General features: G+C 43.6%; 2 protein-coding genes across 26 annotated transcripts in view; both read left to right on the top strand.

Annotated features, from left to right (window-relative positions):
• Positions 1–995: 995 nt before the first annotated feature.
• Positions 996–25,318, top strand: part of LOC6526840 — a 111,287-nt gene continuing 86,964 nt past the window's right edge. For 10 of the 25 annotated variants that reach the window (XM_039371153.1, XM_039371154.2, XM_039371157.1 and 7 more), the window contains exons 1-5: positions 997–1,714; positions 19,683–19,741; positions 23,068–23,296; positions 23,382–23,483; positions 23,578–23,694. In XM_039371153.1, the coding sequence (XP_039227087.1) occupies positions 19,688–19,741; positions 23,068–23,296; positions 23,382–23,483; positions 23,578–23,694 (502 nt within the window). In that variant the 5' untranslated portion in view covers positions 997–1,714; positions 19,683–19,687. Of the gene's footprint in view, positions 1,715–19,682; positions 19,742–23,067; positions 23,297–23,381; positions 23,484–23,577; positions 23,695–25,318 lie in introns of all 25 variants that reach the window. The other 15 variants (XM_039371158.1, XM_039371160.2, XM_039371145.2 and 12 more) reach the window with 8 other exon arrangements.
• Positions 15,780–16,299, top strand: LOC6526841 (chromobox protein homolog 1). The gene has a single exon (XM_002087905.4). The coding sequence runs from the start codon at positions 15,875–15,877 to the stop codon at positions 16,211–16,213; it is 339 nt and encodes a 112-aa protein (XP_002087941.2). The 5' UTR covers positions 15,780–15,874; the 3' UTR covers positions 16,214–16,299.

Genomic DNA, 25,318 nt, shown 5'->3' with positions numbered 1-25,318 from the left:
TGTATTTTCGGAAACTAAAACGCCCGCAACTTGCAGCCTAAGGCGAAAAGATTTCGTCTCTCCACAGATCCAATCCTTTTTTTGATATTTTTCCTTTTGCCATTTCCAACGTGTGTGTTTTTAATTATGCTTGTTAATTTTTATTGTTTTTAGTGTCTTGCTTCTGCTTGCTTTAACCTATCTTAGTATGTGGGACACGTTTTTCGCTTATGTTTCTTCATACTTCATTTGCTGCATGAAATAATTGCGGGGCGTAGAAATTAATGTGCAAGCAGGGCGTTTCCTAAAGGTAATGTTGGTAAAAAAAAGCGGTTACCGTAAGATGAGAGAACTTTTTTCGATCTCCCCATTACATGCGGAAATTACTTCATTGCAATAAAGATTCCTTGGCGATAAGGACCTCATTTCGGAGGTATAACACAAGGTCAGCTGTGTACCACAAAAGTTTTTCAGCAATTTGGGACGAGTTCGTTGCTTAAGTCTTTAGTTTCTGGGGAAACGCTTGAATACCAAAGTTTAAGCAGGTTAATTAACATAAGCAAGCCAGCCAAGCAAATCGAGTGAGTCAAGCACTATATAGACTATATAGGGTCGGTTCAGCACTCCCACATGTTTCATTCAGTTCCGTGGCGAGCGAAAGTTCACGAAACTCCTGATGAAACAAAACGTATGAAATAAATTTAAATGTTTTCCAGAAATGAAACGCCCACATGGGAGGTGTGTGTGTGTGCGTGAGTGTGAGTGCGGGTGTGGTGGGCGTGTAATGTGCGCCCGACACCAAAACAGTTAAATGTGGAAATACAAGAAATTCAAGTGAATATCAAGCGCAGAAATTACGTCAATCAAAAGTCAAAGCACAACTGGCAACTTGGAAGCCACAAATCGAATAGGTTATACCTCCACATTTTTTTTTCTTTTTCACATTTCTGCAAAGGCGTCTTGGTTATAACAAAATAACAAAAAAAAAATAAAAAAAAAAGGAGAGAAAAAAATTATTGCTGAGCGGTCCAGACCAAAAATGGACCAGCAGAGCGGCGACTTTTGCCGAGCAAAGTGTGGGCAGCAAAGTTGCCTAACAGCCAGCCGCACTCACACCAAAATCCGGGCTCATACACACACTCTCTCGGGTTTAGAGCCAGGTAACTCTTGGTAATACAGGTAACCACCACTGGGGCTCGCGATCGGCGGCTCAAGCTCCGCACATTCAGTTCGTTTTCAGCGCGCGTGCGGTGCGGTTCTCTGCCAAGTGGTCTTCTCTCTGGACAGTGTGTTAAGTGTTAAGTTGCTGAGCTCCAGCAATCCGGATAGATCATCTGAGCGGAGATCGTTGCCTTATTTGAATAGGCGGGGAATCTAACATCCATCGCCTAATTGCAGTGAAAGTTGCCGGGCATTTTTCAGCTATTTTACCCTGTGAAAATTCCGAAAAACCAAACGCGCGCAAAGCAATCCAAAGTGTTTAAAAGAAAAGCGTTAAATATTGTTAAGTACAACAATACGTTTAAATAAAAAATATTCCAGTGTCTGTGAGTCTGCCAAAGCCGTCGCGCATTGTGTGTGTGTGTGTATTTCTGCGCTTTTGACGGCAAATCGCTTTTGGCAGCTGCTTTGGCAGCAGCCAAGTAAGAAACAAGGCTTTTTTGCTGGCATCGATCTTCGTTGGCAGCTGTTGGCAGTATGAACTGATTTTGGCCGAAAGTTGATGAATAAAATGGTGAGCACATTTTTTTTCACTTCTACTAAGTGCAAATTTTAAGTGGTATATAAAACATTTTTATTATAATAGAAATTTAATGGATTTTCGGTCGAAAAAAGTCAAGTGGTTAAAACAGCAAAAAGCGAAGTTATATATGGCAATTGCAAGAAATAAAAAATTTGAAATATCATAAGATTTATAACCATTAAAAGGAGCCAACTAAAATTGAATAAATTTAGAAACATCCATCAAATTAAAATATGAAATTATACAATTTTCATCGTTTTACTTGAAGTGCTTTTTATGGCTCCTAAATATGATTTATATTTTGTGCGTTTGTATTTTCATTAAAGTCGCAAGCACAAGTAAAAGTTACAAGTAAATGGTCTGAAATCAGCGAGCATGAAAGCAGTTGGCACAAAAAATTTACATGACAAATTTCCGTTTTTTTTCCACCCAAGTGCAAACATAAGCGTAAAATACCAACTGTTAGTGTGGCAAAGAAATAATAATAACAAACAGTGCCGACACAAAGAAACGTTCACTTTCGTTGGTGCAAAAATCTCAGGCCAAAGTCATTGTGAGATGAGATGTGATGAGTTGGAAGGCGAAGATGATGAGTACGCAGATGGAAACGGGTCCAAAGACGCCTTGTCACTGACTCTTTGGTCAGGGCCTCTTCGCTAATGCTGTTTATTTTCTCTGCATCTCATTTCGGATATAACGAAACCGAAACGCAAATAGAAAATATGACAAATAATGGCTTCAAATACCCGCTTGACACACTTTTCGCAGGCGCGAAGAAAAAGTTTGTCAAGCAATCACAAGTGTACCAAAACAAAGATGAGGTCAAAAAAATATCTTTCTGTGATTGTTTGATATTTTGGGCGATTTCGCAGGCCGATTTGGCGAAATTTGTGGGTTCGTTGATGGAGATGGGAAATCTCTGGCTGCATCTTCTCCTCTGGTCAAAAGCAAGACACAAGTGAAGCTACCGGCGCCATATCATTTGTCAGCCAGTTTTGGTTTGTAAACCATTGTTTTTCTGCTCGTCGTGGGTTTTGGTACTTTGGTTGAAGCTGTTTTTTTTTGCTTTTCCCAAACAGTTCGTGGCACATCTTATCCCATCTCACCGACCGACTGACTGACTGACTATTTTTGTGTTGCTTAGCTGTTTATGCTGATGCGTTCGCCGCTTGTTTGTTGTCTGCGCGGCAAAAGGTGCAAAACTTTCACTTTATGTATTATTGTTTTGCGTGCGAGCTGCTGCGTTTGTCTGCCGGGAGAAATTACAATAATAATGCCTATAAATTATGAGCCAAAGCGCTTAACTCACTCACTGCGTGGGCGAAAGAAATTGCCGCAATTAAATGAGTCAAGGGACCCAAAGTGAATGCTCTGCTTCGCGATTCTTCTGCAAAGATAAATGGCGTAAGTGTAAGGAGACATGTCTTTCACATTTTGCACAAGAGAAATTTCAGTTATTTTTATTGCAAAATTTATGAGCCAAATCTAAAGACTTAAGACACAAACTAGCTGTTTTCGGTGTTCCAGGTACATGAGGGACATTTAAAGTCTTAAGTCACGCACTTGATATTATTTTTAATGTTTGAAAACTCCTAAGAAAAAGTCAAGTTTGTAGAAATTGCTACAACGGAATCGAAAGACTTAGGAAACAAACTTGTTTCTGCCGATAATGAGATCGACGAACTACTTTTTTTAAAATCTGGCACTGATAAATTGCATGGCAAAAACAAAAGACTGCAGACACCAACCAAACGTCAGCTAATGAAACCTTTATTGAATGCAAATAAAATCCGAGTTTTATTATTGCCTAATGACCAGAGAAACTCGTGGGAAAGAGATTTAGCTACTTTCGTCGGACGCCAAAGCAACTGGCGAAATCGGGAGATTGATTCCATAGATTTTAAGGGTAATTCGTAAGTCATGCTGTGCGTCTTCAGTGCCATTTGCCTGCAGACAGATTTATTATGGGCAAATTCCAAAGACTGGTCGCGATTTGGATGCTCTTTTGGAGCTTCAAGATTGTGACTCAGTTGCCTCAACTAGTTTGCAGCCCCCCACACAGAATGTTGAACCGCCGCTCAAGGTCTTTTCCCAGCCACCAACGGCGGAGCTGCCATTCAAAGCCACAAAATTCTAATTAAATTCGCGCTCGCAAAACTTTTTGCATTGATCTCCTCCAACTGCCGTAAAAATCCCAAAAGAGCTACAGTGTGTGGGCAACGCATACAAATCGATACACAGATGAACAGATGAAGACGAAACCGAGACCGAGACCAAAGCGGAGCAGTCTGTACGTCAGTGCCAACCTGTGCCCGTCGTCTAACATCATTAGTTTCGGCCATTGGAGGCTTTTTTGAGTAGGTCTCGTGGGCGAACGACCCACGCTCCATGACACAATCGATCCGCCAAGGCCCGACCATGTGGTCCACGGATCTCGAAAGCCATGCACTTGTTATGCGTTTTCGATTTCCATTCGATGATGGGCAGCCCACTTTCACCAGAACTCGGTTTCATTTTCATTGCCATATACGAACGTACTTCTTCGGGATGACCCAAAAAATAATGAAGCATCGCTGCCAAAAAAACTGAAAAAAACTGAAAACACAGGCCGAAAGGAAATAAGAAATACTTCGGGGAATAAAGCGAAAGTAAAACAGCGACCAGTTTTTGAGTTTTTTTGTGGCTGCAGGGCTGCTGCAGTTAAAAGAGCGGTTCGAACTCCGATTCGCAGTAACTCAAAATGATGTCATGCTGCGAGTTGCCAAAAAAACCCGGCCAGACTTTAGTTTTTTTTCCGTTTGGTGGACCCGAATTTGCTGTATGTGTATCAATAAAATGGCTTCGTCTCGTGCAGAATGGAGACCGTGCTGCAAATGCAAAAGTAACCGGACGACTTGGGCCCAGCCCAGTTAAGTTCACATTCAGTTCAACTTTCAGCTTCCACGCCGCCAACACTCCGTGGCACAGTTGTTTTTTTTCCGTTTTTTTTTTTTTGTATTTTTTTGTCGTCGTGGTTTATGCCGCTCAAGACCCTGATCGCTGCATATAACTAGCCGTAATGCCGTTTATTTATTTCATTTTAAAAGTCCCTGTCAGCGGCACAGCTCCAGGTTCGGTTGCAGTTGCACTCGCCTTAGCCTCGAGTTAAGCCTTTAAATTTATGACTCATATTAGTTGCAGACTCCGACGCCGACGCCGGAGAAAAAAACCAACTCGGAAACTTTTTAAACTGCAATTTGCAACAATTTCTGCCGCAACCGTAAAGCAGACTTAGCCAAAAACAAAATTGCAAAACTGGCATCCAGAAGGCGAGGTTGCTGGGGCGCAACGAAGTTTTATTACACTCTCCGAAAACGGCAGGAAAATGGGTTGAGTTGTGAGCTTCACGGTTTACAAAATCTAGTTCAGGTTTCTTTTGCCTAACAGCCAAGTAGGAAAAGCCAAGTTAAATGAATTAAGTGACTAGGAAACACATAAATTAGACATAACACTTCATGATCTCGGGCTAGGGCATTGATTTAAGCATATATCTAATATTTTACCCCACAGCTTTATTAAGCCATTACCATCATAGACTATATAAAGTTCCAAAAGGTGTAGCCTGCATATTCTTTCGGTCATTACCAGGCTGCACAGGCAAATAGAGTATGCAAAATGCCTGGATGCAAAACCAAAGCGTCAGCTCGATCTCAAGTTGTGCGGCCAATTAACGGAATGTCTGCTCCGATATCGCTACCGTAATTTAACTTTCAAATGCAGCCCGCAAGAGCAGTTAAAACGGAAAACCCGTTGGAGCCTGGCAACTCTCCTCCACTGGAACATGTAGTGTATCCCCATATCAGGGCACTTGAAGTCCGCAGGAGTGGGAGCTACATGGTCTTTTGTCTTTAGCTGCTTTTCTGCGCCCTGTCAGTGAGCTATCTAGCTGGCTAATAACTTCATTTAAATTAATCTGGCCAACAAGAGCAGCACGTAGAGCACAACACGTAGTGCACACAACCACTACAATTTAAAATTCAATTACCGCTGCATTTGAAGTTGCCACCGCAGGCGAGCACAAAGCCATAAACATTTCCCTGTCGCCACCATGTGAGAAGAGGTGGCTCTGTGCCGCACATTGATGCATCCTGTCATTGTCATAGTGCCAGCTCATATCCTGCGGATCGCCGCTGGTCGTAAATTGCAAAAACCGCACATGCTAATCAACATGGGCAACCGCAATTATTAAATTACATTTGCGCGGCCTAATCGAATTGGCAAGGGGTCTTGGTAGCCAGTATATATGACCAGTGTTTCTAGGTAAATGATATGATATGGCCAACAGTAGCCACTGCTAATTTGGCTTGACAGTCGGTTCTCGCCAGCTAAAAGGGGCGTAACTATCGGTATTTGATTTGTCTCCGGAACGAGGAGGCAGGATGATTGTCGGCGTGCAAAGGAAGCTTTAACCAAGTGTGGACACTTTGATGGCACCCAGGTGCTAGGAAGAAGTCAGATTCAGCAAGAAATACTCTGATCTAATCACCCATATAATGTTATTCACAAGCTTGTTGAGGATTTTCTAAAAGATGTGTATCTTAATAGGTTCTCAGAGTATAATATTAAACAGTAGAAGTGGTTATTACTTTAAGTAGGACACACTTTCTATAGGACATAGCTTCAACATGAAAATAAAGTGCGCTTTGCATCCGGGATGTCTTAGCACTTCCAGCTACTCTACACAATTTCACCATCGATTCGCTGTCCACAAAGTTGTCGGTTATGGCCAAAAGTATAAGCCATGACTCAACTCAACAACGCCTCGAAGGTCGACAGCTGGCGACACTTTGGATGCCGAGTGCGAGTCTCGCAACGCCGACGGGGAACATATTTGGCTTTGATGGTGCGTGGGCTTTACAGCTCAGTTGGCTTGATTAAAATGTAGTATGGCCTGGCCGACGCCAATTGGCTTATTACCCATGATCCAAGCTAAGACAGGCAAACAGACCCGGTTTGCATGCGGTTCTAACAAATGCGAGTTGGCAACAAACATCGCGCAGAGGCGTTTTGAAATGACCGTGGGCGGGGACATGGGAGGCCTTCAACTGCGTCGACTTCTGAGTCCCACACACAAAGAGCTTTTGTAATTAAAAGCTGAGCTGTTTTCACACTCAAATGGTGCGTTGATTGATATTCCCGGCTAATTGCCACAGGCTTGGCTCCAAGTTGTTCCGGCTCCGACCATCCCAAGGCACTTCCTTAATGGTCACTTACACCAAATGTCAAGTTCAAGTGGCGGCCCTTGGTTAAATAAAAAGAAAAAAATAAATACGAAGAAGGAAACCGTGTACAATGAGGCATTTGATTGATGTGAGCCCCCCTTGCTGGTCATAATCGTCATGAGGAGGATGAGCATGATGTTGATGGTGGTGCGTCAGCAAGAAAATTGAGGTAGTTCTTTGACTTCTTCGAGTTCCCGCTGCCGAGAGCCAAGTTCCAGGCAATAGAAGTGGATTAGGGCCGTGGAAAGTACGTGACAAAAGCCCTCGGCGGCAGTAATCTTCCTCACTCAGAACTTACAGCAGTCGAGCAGTCAAGTTCGTGGTCGCAGTCTTTCGTTTGGCCGATTGCAGCTAATTGGTGAGCAAAACAGCGAACAAGAGCAATAATGTACCGCAGACAACAAATAACAACGTGTAATGAACGCAGCTTACAGTTTTTTCCAGCGATTTTTTCTCTTATTTTGCTCTCCACTCCCGACATACATGAATGAAAACTAAAGTAAATTGGCCCCCAGTCGTTGGAGTCATCGTCGTTGTTGTCGGTTCGGGACATGAACATCAAGGTGGTCGTGGCCGCTGTCGACTTCAGACAAAATGCAACTACAGAAAAAATGAAAATAAAAGGAAAAAATGTATATACATAGTATAAATGCGGTTATATGTATACAGACAATAAATTGTTAAATAGCCGCAGACTCCGGAATCCAGAGACGCAGAATGGGTCGGGGCATGGCTTAAAAATTTATGCCATTTTAAAGCGAGAAATGAAACACGCCCCAAGTGCATTACAATAAATTATAGAAATATGAGTACGGCAAAAAAAAAAGTCTCAAAAACAGCACTCGGCTCAGCAACGGAAACCGAGAAGCGGCCACCTCTTTTGGGCCATGATCGCCGCCATCTCTATTATAAAGCAATTAATGCCGGCGATGCTGATTTTAATAATTCATAAAAGCGAGGAGAAATGAACGCATAATTAGGACACCCGGGTGGCCCTACGGATTCCTAGCTCTTCTCGGACTCCCCCTGCAGCATGAGCACGACTTTGGACAGGGCTCATTAAAAACTGCCTGCTAAAAATAGCAGCAAACATTTCTGCGCTGCGGAGTGGAGTTGTCCTGCGCCATCCTCACATATTTTCATATTAATTATCGTGGCCACTTGTACAGCTGTCCGAGTGCAACCTGCTGCTCCGCCACTCGAATCCCCAATCCCAGCTCCAACTTCAGATGCAGCTCTAAGTATTCTCCAGGGGCAGATGCAAAGCACGATGCGATGCCCCTGTGCAGATTTCGCCGATTGGCCGCCATTGACTTTTAGCGATAATTAACACCTAGGTACTAAACCAAATTGCAACCGCAGCTTCGGCGTCTGCCAGATGCGACAAAAGACAAAAACTGGCCAACTCAACTGGCCAAGGTACTCCTTGTGGACGTTTTTAATGGCTGGCTTCTTACATTTATTTTATTGCAGGCAGGCAAACTGGACCTTTTGCTTATTGATTTGCATTTTTACAAGACTTCTTGTTTGCGACACTGTTGTCGCTTTTTATGTCTAGATTTAGTTATTTTCGTATATTTAAATCGCTTGTAGTTGGGATGCTTCAAGGTTCTCTCGTTGTAACCAGCCACTGGATCAGAAGTACAGGCGGCGATAATTTAAACAGGAATGCTGCGACCAGGATTAGTTGGAAATATCGCTTTGAAGTCGAGTCATAAATTAAAGCAAACTAAATAAATCAAGATGAAGTGCGGATAAGAAAACTTCGATTGCTACACAAAGTGGTGTTAACTTGGGGGGAAATATGTTATGGGATAAGAAACCGGAGTTCTGCAAATTCATTCCTAATGACTGGAAAGAAACCACAATTTCTCGAAGAAAAAAGTTTTAAATGGAAACGGAAGCATAAGAAATTGCTGTCTCGAATCCAAGAGTTGATGATTTCATGATGACACTATTTCCTAAGTTTTTCCACCGACAGCTTCGCCGTGAAGATCTAGCTCTCGTCCCACTTTATTATTATAAAGATTTTCGACCATTTTTGAAACTTCCACAAGAATCGGATAAAATAGCAGTTACGAGCCGCTCTTTAAAAAAAAACCTAGTCACATGCCAAATTTGGCTAAATTGGCAACACTGAATGGCAGCTACCGACCTGTCCGGCCATTTACAATTACCAACGACCATCGACTATCCACCATCCACCATCCGCGGCTCATCCGTCGCGGCATTCCGATTGCGATTCCAGTCACATAGTCGCACATCTCCGCCTGACTCACGCTGAGCCATTGTGGCTCGACTTTGGCCCTTTTGGCCCGTTTGGCCAAGAGCGTTGGGGCCAAATTGTGCTGCGTTAAATTCAATCAATGCATCAAATCCACATGCACATGCACTCCATCGCCCACGCGTCCTCCGAGGAAACCAAAAAACAAAAAAAAAAGAGGCCTCGAGTGGAAATCGCCAATGGACATGGCTTTTCGAGTTGGCCCGCGTTGCAGGAACTGTCGGACGAATCATAAAATTATGCAGAGCACATACCGCACACGCACACACATGGGGCTATTATACAATAGGCAAACACAACCACATCACATTCGGGCCAAAACCAAAGCGGCAATTGCATAAAACTCTTTTTACGATGCGTGGTTGTCGTCTTTGTCAGTGGTAAACCCAAAGAAACCATCCACATTCGATGGCGATGGCTGCACAGAAAGAAAGGTAGTGTGCGTTTTGAGGTCATTTTATGGAATAACGATTTTTAAGGATATTTAGGATATACAGCTTGCCTAGACTGCTCATTTAATTCATTTGTTGATCTACCCAGTATTATTATTATAGTTAAAAGGAATTTAATTTTACGTTGTAAGGAATATACAATTCCTATTAAGGGAATATTTTTCCCGGTGCATGAAAATGGCGACGCCGGGTCCGGGCACGTACGCAATGCCAGAGGCAGCTAATGCCCAAGTATATATAGTTGTTGTGGCTGTTGTGGTGTTCCTCCTGTTGTTTATTGAAGTGCGCGACTGCGCGTTATGTTTTTCCCGCTTTTGTTGTTGCTGTGGGGCGCATTCGCAATTTACAACACAAATAAACATGGCCAAGAAGTGGCAGAAGCAGTCGAAGTGGCAAGACGGCAACACCGGCCGAGGTTTACTTCCGCCGGATAGCTACGTAAAAATCATATAAATTAGAATGGTACGAAACCGAACTTGGAGTGGTGACTACTCCAAGAACTGAAATGAAGAACCAGTCACCTACCCCGATTATTCAGATTCTTGAATTTACATTATTTCTGGGTATTTCCGTTAGGCACTGCCCTTATATGATTGATTGCTTTGCAGCGGATCCCATGCACGAGTCTTCATAGTCATTATGTAACCTCAAGAACTGGAGAGTCGAGGGTGTCCGAGGCACTTAGTCAAATCATCGAAGCGTCCGAAAGGTCACCACCACTTGTAATTAGAGTTGACTGACTGGCTCTCCTGCATTGAATTAAATCGACTGCAATTTACCTTTCTAATGGCCAGCTCCATTTATGGCCACATGGGGTTTTCAACTGCAACAGTCCGTACTGCACTCCCCAGATCGTGTGTGTCCATTTATGGTCTGGCCAGCCCAACTCCTGCTCGCTCCTACTCCGTGCTCTCCATCTCGGCCAGACTCTTTCACCCGGCGTAGGCGAAATGTGTGCATTTTGGAAAGCCATCAAAGGCGCCACGGGCTCTGTCGATTGGAGGTCAGGTCTGCATGCCACGAAAACACACAAAAAACCAAAAAACCACAGAAACAGGCACATGTGGGCAGTAGTCGCCACACTCTACACTCCAAGAAAGTGTGTCAGTTAGGAATCAGTGCAGCATGCATTGTAATTGGAAATGGGAAATATATAACAGATTATCTGTCTTTTTATGGCTGCCATTTCTTCAATTTGCTTTAATCACGTTTTCCAATTTTATATGGTAAAATTACTTCTTGGTAACCAAAATGCTAAGTGTAAATAAAACTTGATTAAATTACTTGCTCATTTCATCGGTTTTTTATTACCGCTTGGCAAAAGCATTTACAAGTTAGTGGAATGAATGGTTCATCACTTTCGAAAGCCAAAATATTGACTCCTCCTTGGTGTAATAGAAAAACCAGTTTTCAGACCTCTGCTCCCACAACAAAGGGCATGTCCTTGGCATATATACACTTTGTAGCCGATATTCGCCTTAGTGTTGGCCACAATTTACTGCGGCCTGGACATTTACGAGGCTCAGCTTAGACACATTGTGCAGCAAATTGTGGCCGCAATCCAGTATCCCCGTCGGAGGCCAGCCTTTTCAATTAAAAACTGGAAATAAATTGCGACCGCAGCCGCGTAAATAAATATTGACATTTATGTTTAGCAAGGGGCCCCCGAAGATTGCTTTGCCAATAATGTGGCACAGAGATTCGTAGACTATAAAAAACCTAATTAACACCTCTGTCCCTCCACCGATCTTCGGATCTTCGGAACTTCGAATCTTTCGATCCAGCTCGTCAGCTCCTTAGCTTTTAGCCATTGAAGTTGCATTAAAGAGTTGCCACCAGATCGATGGGTTGGGTGAGCGGCTAATTTCTGGGTTAAATGTGGGGGAAAAAAAGGAAAAGAACACCGTCATGGCCGGCAATGAAAGCGAAATTTTAGAGTCCCCCGAAAGAGGAGTTCTGCAGACTGGGGGAAATAAAAGAACAAAATGGGAGGAAAATAAGAAAACATGCGTCGCCCGGAGTCGACATTCTTTTTAACAAGTTGCCCGCAGAGACCAGAAAAGGGCCTAGAGCTGCAGTTGGAGCCAGTCAAAGTCAAGTTAAATACGCCCGCCGTGCGTCGTAGTCGCAGTCGAAGTCGTAGTCGGGAATCGGGAATGGGGGACTGGTCATTTTGGCATGTCCGCTGGGCTCACTGGTTCTCTGGGCACCGGGCACCGGGAGACCAGACCAGGGCCAAGAAATATCAGAAGATCAAAGGCATTTTAACAGCCAGCGTCCAACGCAAACAATCAACACGGCCCAAACAGCCAGAAGACAACCAGAAGACCTAAAAGGCCTAGATGGGGATGGGGATGAGGATGCGGATGAGGAGGAGATGTAGATGGAGCTGGAGATGGAGGAGGGTCAACGCGCAGCGGTAACGTGCCGGCTTAAGGCCCAAAACCTGTGCACTTAGTTGGAGGACACGTACAGGATAAATTAGCAAATATTTGTTTCTTCTTTTTTTTTTTTTTTTGGTTTGCAGCTCTGCAGATGTTTGCCTTGCTGGGGATTTTATTTCTTATTTAAGCAAAAATTGCATTTAAATTGCTTCGTGCCTGGCCAAAGGTCGGCAATGTAACCTTGACATTTTCAGCCGATCATCGCTGGACATTTCTCCCCATGGCTGGCTGCAAATAGAGTCTGCCAATGAGACCATCGATAATGTCTCAATTATGTCAATGCAACACCAGTGACCATCGTCTTGGCCTCCGCTTAGGTGCCATCTCTTAACAAATCGAAACGTATCGACTTGATCTCATTGGGTGCATGTGCATAAACAAAACAGTACAGCAGCACACCATAAACAAGGGGACTGAACTACAAAAAAAAATGTAAAAAAAACAAGAGAGAACGCTATAGTCGAGTTCCCCGACTATCTGATACCCGTTACTCAGCTAGTGTAAGTGCGAAGGACAGTTTTTGGCGGTTTGTGGGCGTTAGAGTGGGCGTGGCCAAAAGTTTTTTGGCGAATAGATAGAAATTTACAAGACTAATACAAAAATGAAAAAAATCAAAACATTTTTCAAAAGTGTGGGGGTGGCAGTTTTGGGCGGTTTGTGGGAGTTAGAGTGGGCGTGGCAAAAAGTTTTTTGGCAAATCGATAGAAATTTACAAGACCAATACAAAAATAAAAAAATATTAAAACATTTTTCAAAAATGTGGGCGTCGCAGTTTTGGGCGGTTTGTGGGCGTTAGAGTGGGCGTGGCAGCATGATTCGACAAACTTGCGCTGCGTCTATGTCCCTGGAGTCTGTATGCCTAATCTCAACTTTCTAGCTTTTGTAGTTCCTGAGATCTCGACGTTCATACGGACAGACAGACGGACAGACGGACAGACGGACGGACGGACAGACGGACGGACAGACGGACATGGCCAAATCGACTCCACTATTGATCCTGATCAAGAATATATATACTTTATATGGTCGGAAACGCTTCCTTCTGCCTGTTACATACTTTTCAACGAATCTAGTATACCCTTTTACTCTACGAGTAACGGGTATAAAAATAAAAAGAGGGGATAAGCCTTATAAAAACAATACATCAGGCATACGGTGCGTAGTGGCTGTAGCTACTACAAATAAGTCGGCGTCTCCAGTTCTGTTCCCCCATTGTGTTGGCACTAGGCAATAAAGAGATTTAGTAGCTCGTACCAACCAGCCATCTAGCCTCCTGCTGCTCCTCCAGAATTCCTCATCCTTTCCCTGGCCAGCAGTGCATGTCCTTCTGAGCGGTCAATGCTTCCCGCTGAACCACTGCCACCGCCATCGCCATCTCCTGATTTGCATGCTTAACCTTTAAGCTCGTGCGGCATATTAATCTTATCAGAAACTTGTCAACAGTCAGCTAAAGTCAATCCGATGGAGCCGCTTCCCTGCTGACAAGATATATACATTGTTCTCGGATATCTCTTGTAATGTCTCACTCGCCTGATCGCAGATATATCAATATACCCTTGAAGTGAAGATCTGCGAAATAAGGGGATAAGATGGAGATTTTGTTTAAAGGGCTAAGCTCTTGTTGTTTAATATTTTAGCATGCCCATGCGAAGCCTCACTTTCTTAGAAAGCACAACAGACATGTTCTACAAATAGTGTCCAACAAGTTTATATTTATTTCTACAAAAACACGAAAATTTCACAAGATTAGAACAGAGTGGTATGATCTTCGCTGGCAAACATTCGCAGGACACATCATAAATGTGAGGAATTTATCATGGGTTTTTGTTGCCCAGTCACGCAATGATCTCCGCTTGAAGACTTAGAAACTGACCTTCAGGCAGAGCCAAGTTGTTCAAAAAATATTCCCAAGAAAAACGTATGTATAAGCCAAACCCCTGCGGATTCCTTGGATCGCACTCTAATGATTTCCTGCTTAGGATACTGGGGCTCACCCATAGACCCAAATATGCTGCCGCTGCCCAAGAGCTGTCCCCCTGCCGATGATTAATGTGCCGATCCTTGTCCGTTGTCGATGAGGCGGGAATGGGAATTATGTATTTGGGTTAATGTTACACCGCAGCAGCACTGCTGGCATTGCTTTAATTTTGTTTTAACACAAAAATTGCCAAGTACCACCAGTCTCAGTATTTATTTGATGTGCGCAATGCCAGCGATCGGAGCTGCGACTTCGCCTCGGACGGCAATTTCCTTCCGTCGCCGTGGAGCTGCGCATCTTGATCGCCGGGTTCTCAGGCCGTGGCCAGAAAACTGGAATCCCAGAGAACCGATACCAATGCCGATGCCAGTGCTGTTGGCTATTTCAAAATCTAACTGTTAACTGCAAAAGTTGAACGTACTGGCAGCATGCAACATTCAACGGCTGCACCCACGGCAGCAGCAGCATTAACGGCAGTACACTTGAAAAAAATATTTTTTACGAGGAGGGTAATTATCCTCTATGAACAGAAATATATATCACCTAAATATTATAAAATAAATTGGTTGCAATTAGCTTTGCATATATCAATTTCCTTAGATTGAATTCTTTTGTAAAATTTAGAAAAAGTGTAGTCTGCTTACTTTGTATAAAATAAACACACAAAGGCATAATAAGACAAAATGAAATCATACACAAAAACTTGATTTAGTTGGAGCACCATCTTCATTTTGCCCAGTGTTTGCAACTGCAACTGAGCGGGCAGCGAAACGAGTTGAAAGCCGTTTTCCCTGTTTGCCAGCCAGCTCTTGAAAGTGGTTTGTTGTCTAACTGCGTTAGGTGCTGCTTTAAATTGTGCGCCCAAGCAGCTCCAGCGGCGTTTAATGGCACCAACTGGCGACCGGAGACTTTGGCTTTAACTGGCCACCCCACCACCGACTTCTGTTTCTGATTCTGATTCTGTTTCTGATTCCGAGTCGGATTCTTTTTGTTGCTGAAGCGGGTTCTCAGGCGGCGTTGGCTAAATGTCATAGCGGCGGATGCACCGAGCAGATTAATCATTAATCACAGGCCCATCCGAGAGTACGAGACTTCTCCAATATGCGGAAATTACTGGCATCTAGCTATACTCTCAATATGCCCCATTCCCACCATCACCCAGAGATCGCCTGGTGGCCGATCATTTCCGCCGACGAGTTGAGTTCCTTTATTTTGCCTTTATTTTGACACTGGGCCAGCAACGGCAATTACTGGTGGTGCCACCGAAAACCCTCCTCCCTTCCGCCCTGATTTATGAGCTTTTAATGAGCGGCCACTTTACACGAATTCAAGTTAACAAGTGGAGCCGCGTAAGGCCAATATCGCAAGTAATATCGCCGACAATCGCGCCTTGACATTCGAGTCGTGCGAAATGTCAGATGAAGATGCACCAATGATACGCTCAATGGGCGTTGGAATGCAAAATACCCTAACTTAATGCTAAAGAATATGGCTAGTCATGTGCAAATGTAATTTTGTTTGGGGCTTCCCCTAAAGCTTTTCTAATAAAATATTCAGGGTTGCCACTCCAACAGGATTTCAAATACAAATCGATCATAACAGTTATCGAAACTGAAACTTGTTATTAGGTGTGTACACACTGAAAGAAACGTGACAATTGTCGACTCATCATAAAACAACTAAGCAAACTGACTTTTCAAGTATTACAAGCAAGAAAAAAGAATACATTGAAATGGATCCTTCAATGTCTGTGACATCCACTACTCCTTCCCTGGAGGAGCAACCAGTTGGATTTGATCGTGGACTCCAGCCATTGCGAATCCTTGGAGTCTGCGACTGGTCCGGCGAGCTGACGTTTTTGATGCAGTGGAAAGGTTGCGACCAAGCGGATTTGGTGCCCGCCAGGGTGGCCAACGTTCGATGCCCCAAACTGGTCATCTCGTTCTACGAGGAGCGCATTGTGTTCAAGGATGTCATCGACCAAGAAGACCAAGACCCCCTGGACTTGGACATCGACAACGGTTATGAAACCACTTCGAGTCCCGCGAAAGAACGGTCATCAAATGAATAGGTCATTAAGCAAATTCACAACTTACTGTAATGTACCGAAGACATTGCGGATCTATGGATACCGCCTATAAAGAGTATTGAATCTTCTGCCACGAGCTTTTCACTTTTTCTGGTCACCGTTGTCGCTGGTGATTGATTATGCATTTTCATGCGAACTGGTTGCTGCTGATGGTGCAGTTTGCTGGCATGCGGGCAGGTGAATAAGTGAGTTTAGCTCGGCCCAGCCACACCCTCCGCCTCCTGGCCGCAGCTTGATGTTGGAGACAGGCCGGCGGCATTAACTGCCGGGCGCGAAATTATACATGTATGTATACACCGTCCGAAAAGACTTGGTCGGATTTTGAAATTTATATTATCAGTAAGTAAGTAAGTATCAGCAAAACTTTGGTCAGTGCACTTAATGCTGTCAGTGACCTTCACATCGGGGCGTTGGAAAACCAGCAATTAGAAAAGAAGGCTAAGCCGCAGGATCAGGCCCAGCTCACAGGTCTCTTTCGCCCTTTCGCCGGCGCCTCAGCATTCATGCAGTCAACTAAGTAAAAAAGGGTTTAACAGGCGGCGCACCTTCCTTGCAGCGACATTTTGACATTGAAAAAGTATAATTAATTGATGGGCCCACCAGCAGGTGGGCGTGGCCAGGGGCAGATTAAATCGATTTATGCTGAGATTTATGGCAAGAGCGCACAAGAAAAGAGAAATAAAATGGGGCGCCGCCTGGCATTACGAAATCAATCACAGCCCAATTGCCACTCACATGCAAAACGCACGAATTAACATGAAAAATTCCCAACTACTGTCGATTGCATCGATGACGCGTCAGCATCCGGTCGCAATCTTTTTGGGTGTGTTCACACTATAGCCCCCTCCACTTTTCAGTCGATGCGCGCTGCACAAAATGTTTGCTTTGCGAGAAACCCATTTTTCAAGCTATCAGCATTTATTTTTAATAAAGATGCCATCATTAATTTTACGTCTGTGTGCTTTGGTGTAGTATGCTGTTGTTTTTTGTTTTTCGAACGATCGGGCAAAAATGTGTCACTGGCTTCTTTGACTTTGATTTAGTGGCTAGACAGGTTAAAGCCAGATGAGATCATCCCCCGGCGAGGAAAAGAGACGGGTATGGCGGCAGTGACGTTGATAGCGTTGACAGCCGCCGCATCAGAGCGAGATAGCAACCGAGGAGAGCGGGGCAAGGGAGCAGCCAGTTTCTCGTTTCGCAGTTCAAGAGATTCAACGATTTTTCGGTCTTTACCTACTAGTCTTATAAATCTCAAGTGACCGGTGGCTGTTTGGCCTTCATTCAAAAATGATTTGACATTGTACAAATATTTTGATAAGATCTACGATCTGCGTAGATTTGAAGTCGATGGTGCCGTTAGCTTGAGTAGAATTTAGCTTTATGTTTTTGGGAAAAGTTCGTTTGAGTTTGCGTAATAGCTTAATAGTTACTCGCAATTCTGCTTTCAAAGATGGCTTCCTGTTTCATATCGCTTTTTCCACAGCTTCACTTGTTGAATGCATCGCTCTTGGTTTTATCGCACTTTCCTGACTCCTCAATTAAGCTCGGCTGTGCAACTGTCCAATTGTAAAGCGTAAAAAGCCGACAATTACAATTAACAGCAGAAAGAAAGCCATTAAGAGCATCTGAGATAGGAGTTCCTTCGATTTGCCGTGGCTGCCGATAATGTGGAAATTTGAAATACGTGCTGCAGATGGAGGCGCCGCATTGCACTTCGTGATTTGCAATCGGTGGAAAAACAAGAAACCACATTTGCCACATTTATCACGCACATATATCAGCTTGTCAGCCAAAGGGAGCTGCCCAGGAAACCCCAATACCGGCCAGTTAATCCGAACCCAAACCCAAACCCACCAAATTACGCTCATTTCGCGGCCACATAAATTTATCGGACATCAGAGAACACAGTACTTTCTGCAGCCCCAGCCACAATAAACATAAGCCCGAGTTGGAGAACTACCACTGGGGGCCCAGCTTTAATTAAGTGATCATGAACATGGGCAAACACAAATGGCCAGGGGCCGCGGACTTGGATCTGGAAACGGCCAAAACAAGATTAGAAGACGCCCGACTGCCCGGGCTTCAAATGTCGTTAGAACGGAGCAAATCTCTGCGCCCGGGCCACAAATGCTCTTTATGGGCAAGTCAGCAAACAAGACGCGAAACTCTGACTGCAAGAGTAAGCAACTTCCTTCTGCTAACTTGGCGAACTGCAAAGCGCATGTAATTTGGCTCAGAGTGTGTATTTTATTTAAGCGTTTATTAGCTGATAAACTGAAATAGATAAATCGTGGTCCAAAAGGGAAACACAATCCTTGGCCTGCCTTTTACCTTTAGCCCGTTGAAGGCTTTATGGCCAACCCAAGGCGCTGTTTTCCAGTTTACGCCACTCGCAGATAGTGGCAAATACTTTAACACACGTTAAAGCATTCACGCCGGGCTAAGAAAGTTGTTTGTTCACGCCCATCTGCAGCTACAGTGGGCTCTCGATAGGTCGGAATGGCTGATATTTCTAGAAGCAACATACCTCAGGCAATTAGTTAGACCTCATGAAAACAGCGTAGACTGAACTGGAATTCACATCACACTTCTAATACCCTTACCATCTTTTAATCTTGTTTAATAATAATAATCATCTACACTATTTCGTTGTGAAAACTCAATTGTATATTTGTGACCTGCAGACTAACGCCTTCTTCCCAGACACTTCCGTCTCCAGCTGTCTTATGTCATAATCACGAAAACTCCCACCTACCATATAAAGATGCTATCGGACTTCACACAAAAATGATTACGTTATCCCAAAAACCCGGTCGTCGCCAGGGGAAAACAATTTTCTGTCATTCTACCCAATTAACACACGGAGGGAGTCCATGCCCATTTGACGTTTTTCTCGTTGCCAAGACCAAAGTCTAATGAAAATCAGTCGCCGGACTGAAAACAGAAAACTGAAAGTGAAAAACGAATGCGTGAGAAAATCGCCAACAGGTAGCAAACAATGAATATTGCGGCCATTAAACATTTTCTGTTTCGCCAAAGGTGTTCGGGCATTACTATATTTTTTTATGCCGGTCCCGTTGTTGGATAAGTTTTCAGGGAAAGGCGAAGGAAGCGATAAGCCTGGGACTCCAGACCCAGACTCGTGTTTGCGCATAAATTTCAAGTGTCATTTACCCGACTGGGCATTTGTCTTTGGTCCCTCCTTCATTGTTATTTTTTGGCACCTGTTCGAGATGACCAGGCCAATTGTGTTTTGTTTGTGCGTGCTCAACATTTTTAAGTTAATTATTTTTATTTGTTTTATTTTCGGCCAAAGCCGAAAAGCGTCTTATGGCTGAAGTGGTTATTCCCGGGTGGCCTTAATTGTATTTATATTTTGTTACCCAACATGCTATAATTGATTTTTCAATGGTTATTAATGTGCGATTGTTTCTCTTTGATCTCTTTGCAGCAAAAATGAAAATATTTTTGCCACTAGTCACGTGGATAGTGCTACTACTCTCGAGTGCAGTAAGTACCCCATAAACATTATTCGTTATTAAGCTAATTAGTGTTAAGTTGACGGGGTTAAACCTGAATATCGATGGGATTAGATCAGAGGCTGCCAGCGGCAGTTAGCGCAGGGGTCATAATTAATTTATGAGTTCTCGCAAGGCTCAAACAAAAGGCTTTACGCCTCGCCGGTCGAGAGGAAAGAAAAATATGATTAAATTTACGAGCTGCCACCTCATTATGAAACAAATTTCTGAACAAATAACCCAAGAAAGATCCCAGAAGTGAAAGAACTCCAATGATTAACAAATGTTATTTTCAAGCGATATAATATAGAATCCGAAAGCGAAGTGGGGGAAACAAATTATAACGATGCTGGAACCTTTGATGACCTAACGGTATTCAGACTGGTCTCATGCAAATGAGCCATAAAAAAAATTGCTGCAAAATGACTTGGGCATAGTGAGAGCATATCTATTTATTAAAACTAACAGCTAGCTGCGAACTGTGCAAGAGATTGAGAGGAAACGATGATGCTGGGCAAACAATTTGGCAGCCAGAGATGAATTTCAAGGCATACCGAAGAAAACCAGGCTAGAAAGACTGACTAGTAATGATAGGGCCAGCGGAAGAGCAGAATCACAGCGTCTGCGGTCAACGACTGGCCGAGGAACCCAACCAAACGGAGCCAATCGATGGAAGAAAGCCGAGAAAACGTAATGAATAAAAATAGCCGCATTAGCTGTAAAAACGCTTTGATAGTCATCGATTTATGCAGTCGGCGAGGGGGGAAAGGGTGTCCGGTGTGAATGAGGGAACTTCGAGGGGCTTTAAGAAATTGGCCAAAGAGAATTCCCTAAGCCGAAAGCCAAGTTCATTGACTCCTCTCTCTCTGCCGTTTGTGGTTTTCTTTGCGACACTCTGTCAATGGTTCCATGGCGATATTCTTTTACGGATATTTGCTTTCCTTTGTGCGTTGGAACTTGATTTATGCGAGGCAGTCATAATTCATTTGATTAGCTAGATGGGATCATAATTAATTGTGGATTTCGAGAATGCTTTATTTTTTCTCAAACAAAAGACTCAGGCAACGAACTTGCCGGTTGACGGATACTTTGTTGTTTTGAGGACAATATTTGCAAATGGTTTGCGCGAGTAAGGTAGACTTGTATGAACTTACCACTCCCTACTTACAAATAAAAAGGTTAAGCTGCTTAGTAAACACGGTTTTTTAACATTATTTATTTAGCCTTAGAGATTGCGATTCGTTTTGTGAAAAGTAAAATAATTACTAAATTTCAGCCCAGTTAGGATGTGTTGGAATAAAAAAGAAAAGAATTCTCAAATCAAATATATTGTAGTATGTAGTTTGGTTTTTCCAAATACAGCCGAGTTAATACCCATTGACAGTTATAACGGATGTGCACTTGAGCGTTGACGTGCAACGTCGTCATCTGTCTGCCGTTGTCATTGCGCCTGTTAACAAGCCAGGCAACGAAAAATTGCGCATTGTAGTCGCTGGCATATGCCGCTCAATGTCATGGGAGCTTTTGGCGTTCAGCAGCCGCATCATCATCATCATTATCATCGTCATTTTCAGTAGAGGAGGCATCAGTTGGATCAGTGTGTAGCATCAGCATCCCCATCGGCTGTGCACATCTTTGCTCGCACGCCTTTAATTGTTGCAGCACACTGCGAGTATTGCTGCCTCAGTTGAGTGCATGTGGTGCTCATTGTGCCGCCTGTCAATTGATAAAAGTCGCAGAGTCGGCGGTATCTATTGTTTAGCAAGGCCGTTAGCGTTGCATGGCGTGAAGTGAAGTGGGTACAAAGCAATTGAAAAGCAACAGGCACAGCCAAAGCCACATAGAGTTCTACAAGAGAGCCCGCCTCCATCGTCTTCCTCCCGATAAGAATCTGCCTAAAACAATTCGCGGCTAAACTTGAACTTGACAGCCAGTGCCTCATGTTCACACCTTCCATGGCGGGGTCGTAGAGCAATTTAAGCTGCCTTTTTATGGCCTCCCTGGGCTCATTAGGCGCCCACAAACAAAGGCAGAGAAAATTGGCCTTAAATAAGGTAACTGGGGAAAAAAAGCTGCAGACAAGAACCTTCTACTTAATTGAGACACTGAACTCGGCATTTAATGGCTTAAAAAGGAAAAGATTTTAAGCCATCGAAAAAACCCTTATTGATAGAATAAATATTTATTTATTTATTGATAGTTAGATAGAAAGAAAGATTCAATAACCTGCATAGAGTGTACTATAAATCAATATACACGTACGAATTCTTAATGTGCAAGCCTTAAGAAGAATTTGTTACCAAAGGCTTAATCGTTAAAATACTTACTTCTAAGAGTAAATCATAAAGTTTTGTTGCTCAATAGTAATCACAAAAAGAGACGTGCATGAACTCTGGTTATTTATTGAAGAAATCTCAACCAATCTTGTTTTACAAATATTTAAGCTGCTTCCAAATCTGATCTAACCACTTAATAACTATATTTGAGCGTAGGAAGTCGAACTGAACAGGCTACAAAAATAGAAGTACAATCACATATGTATCACAACGGCTAATGCGACAATAGGTACAGGTATAGAAACTAGTTTTAATTCATTTTTGCTGGAGCACAAAAAGGTCTTAAGTGACAAACTTGTTTTGCAGCCAGCTATCTAATACTGCCAGCAGAAATGCCACAAAAACAAACCAGCCAGTCGCCAGAGTTTTGGCCAAGAAAATATGGCAGGCGGCGAACAACTTTTGTTTTGCTAAAAGTAAAATCAGCCAAGTGTAACAATTAAGTGGCGGCGGAACAACACAGTATAGTGGAGAATGGACCGGTGTATCTACATATAATACCTCGTACCTGTACGATCGGGTCGTGCCCATATGGACCACATCGGGTTGAGAAATCTGAAGAAGCGCTGCCGGTGCTACGCCTGCTAAGCTCGCTGTATCTAATTTGAATCTAAATTAGTTTAGCGAACCAGCGCTGGGGAAGCCTAAATACTATCATCAACGAAATGAGGTTGCAGCGAAGGTTGGCATTAGGAAAAGGTTTAACCCTTTGTTGCGCGAGTTGGGGCTCGCTACTATCTTTCCTTCTAAAAAATGTTGGTATCAGTAGTAGGATCTGTGTATACATTTTTTTTGTTATACCGAATATTATCATATATTTCCCAGAACTTTTCCATTTACATTACATACTTTTGTCTTCCATTAGCTAAATTTACAAATAAAAATAAGCATTACCTTTAAATTGGGTTACCAGCAGCGATCGTCTACAACTCTTCGTTTATTGCCCGCCATTAACTTATTTATTTGTATCGTGTGCTTGCAGGTACATTCACAATATTCACAACAACCGCAACCATTCAAGACGAACTTGAGGGCGAATAGTCGGTTTCGCGGCGAGGTCTTCTACCTGAACCTCGAGAATGGCTACTTTGGCTGCCAAGTCAACGAGTCCACCGAATATTTGCAGCTATTCAACCTATCGAAACTATGCGACGGTACCCAAGATTGCTTCCTGGGTGCCGATGAGTTGAGCAAAGAGCTCAAATGCACAAGTGAGTATCTATCTAAGCGGGAATCGCTTGAAAGCCTAATGGGTTTGCCTAACACCGGATCGTTGTATTTTCGTATTTTCCGCAGATGACTGTGATAAGGATGGCACCAAGTGCACACATGGCGCGTGTTTGAACGGCGTCTGCCATTGCAATGACGGCTACGGCGGTTGCAATTGCGTGGACAAAGGTGAGTCTGATTGTGTCTGTTCTGTTCTGGTCTTAACTTACATAACCGTTAAAATCCCCTGCTAACTCCCCAATTTCTGACCCTCCTCCTCCAGATGAGAACGAATGCAAACAGCGGCCGTGCGACGTGTTCGCCCATTGCACAAACACACTGGGCAGCTTCACGTGTACCTGCTTTCCGGGCTATCGCGGCAATGGCTTCCATTGTGAAGGTAAGTTCTACACTGAGATATTTGAATAGTGTATAAATAGTATACTAGATAAATGAGGCAAAGATCCGAACTACCATCAGAACTACCCCTCCATCTGTGTGACCTTTTGTCCTATTAAACGGATAGATTGCATTCAGTTTTCTAATTCTATTCAATTTTTATTCATCCCCTTTATCTTTATTATATCAAACGTAAGACTCATCTGGTGATTTTCTCCGTGTAACCTTAGTACACAGCCTCAGTCTTAGTTTCATTGTATTTGTTAGCATAATGACTGACCAGCCAACGAAGCATCGTACAGATGATTGTAGTTTGCCGTTTTGTACTTCCGTCAACGTCTCTTTTTAGCCCAGACTGAAGGCTTTTTGTAGTTTGGCCTAACGGTTTGTGCCATTCCCAGCAAAAAGACGTCTCGAGTGCCCAGCCTCCAAAGCTGAAAATGTAACAAAAGACGCGTCAGACAATAATATGAAAGCTTTCTCAGCCAGAATAGAGTAATACCTATCTGCGAGGTAATAATAATGACCGTGTAGCGATTACACTCGAGTGCTTTGTGGCAAGGCTGGAGCGGTTTTGAGAGCCACAGGCGGTTAAACTAATCCCAGACTGGAGCCAAACGAATTCCGAAATATCTCAATCAGTTTCCGTCGATCTGTGCTACAGTTTTAATCCTAGGGTCGGTTCCATTTGCTCGTTAGACTAAGTGCCGCACAGCAGGGGCCCAAAAAGCCAGAAGATAGAACTCTCCGTGGATTGGCGCACCTGTTGCTCCATGTGAGCGAGTGCGATTACGACTTGGAGAGTATATGACAGTGAGAAACCGGCTGTCGTAATTGGACTTTGGCTAATGTTACGTAATAAAAACACATTACGGCATCGCTAAAACTAAAGAAGAACGAATCGAAAACAAGAACAACTGCGAGAGCAGCAATAATAACTAGGAAAGTGTACAAAGAAGTTATCTTTCCAAGCCGACCTCCTCCAACTCCTCTTGAACCCATCGCAAGTAGTTCACTTCCAATAGGAGATGATGATGGCGGTGATAATGATGCGGATGGATCGGAGGAAACCGAACAATAAAAGCCACAGCATTTGTGGCAATGCTTTCGCGCCATGCAGCACACATCGTGGCTGTCTGTTAGACGGGGAATCAGTGTCATGTAATCTGACCCCGTACATGGACACGCCAGAACTTTCAACACTCCCAGTGGAGGAGGATGAAGAGGGAGGAGTCCATGCCACGCCCCACCTGCATTCGATGCAATGCGATAACGAGCGCAAATTTCACAGACACTCTGACATTACCCCGCAACGTATGAAGACGTTGCCCAGATTCTAGATTACATGTGACGAGTGATGTGGAGGAGCTGGGACGATCCGGGAGGAGAGTTCCAGTCGCAAAATGGCAAGATCCCATCCAGCGGCAGGCATGCATAAATTCTGAGCAGCGACGTGTAACGCCGGCATCGCATTTCAGTCGCATTATCTAATTCTTTTCTATAGAACTTTTTCTCGCATATTATTCACGATGGCATGATTGCGCTCGCCATGTTGCATTGGGGACAGGGCCCTTCCCGAGAGACCCAGAACCCAGAACCCGAGCCCGTAGCAACCAGCACTTCCA

The sequence above is a fragment of the Drosophila yakuba genome, chromosome 2L (assembly GCF_016746365.2).
Source record: "Drosophila yakuba strain Tai18E2 chromosome 2L, Prin_Dyak_Tai18E2_2.1, whole genome shotgun sequence".
Lineage (NCBI taxonomy): Eukaryota > Metazoa > Arthropoda > Insecta > Diptera > Drosophilidae > Drosophila > Drosophila yakuba.
The sequence above is the reverse complement of the archived record's forward strand: the minus strand, read 5'-3'. Positions and strand labels throughout refer to the sequence as shown.

Coding starts and splice junctions, on each gene's coding strand:
- LOC6526841 (XM_002087905.4), top strand. CDS start 15,875: ATGGATCCTTCAATGTCTGTGACATCCACTACTCCTTCCCTGGAGGAG.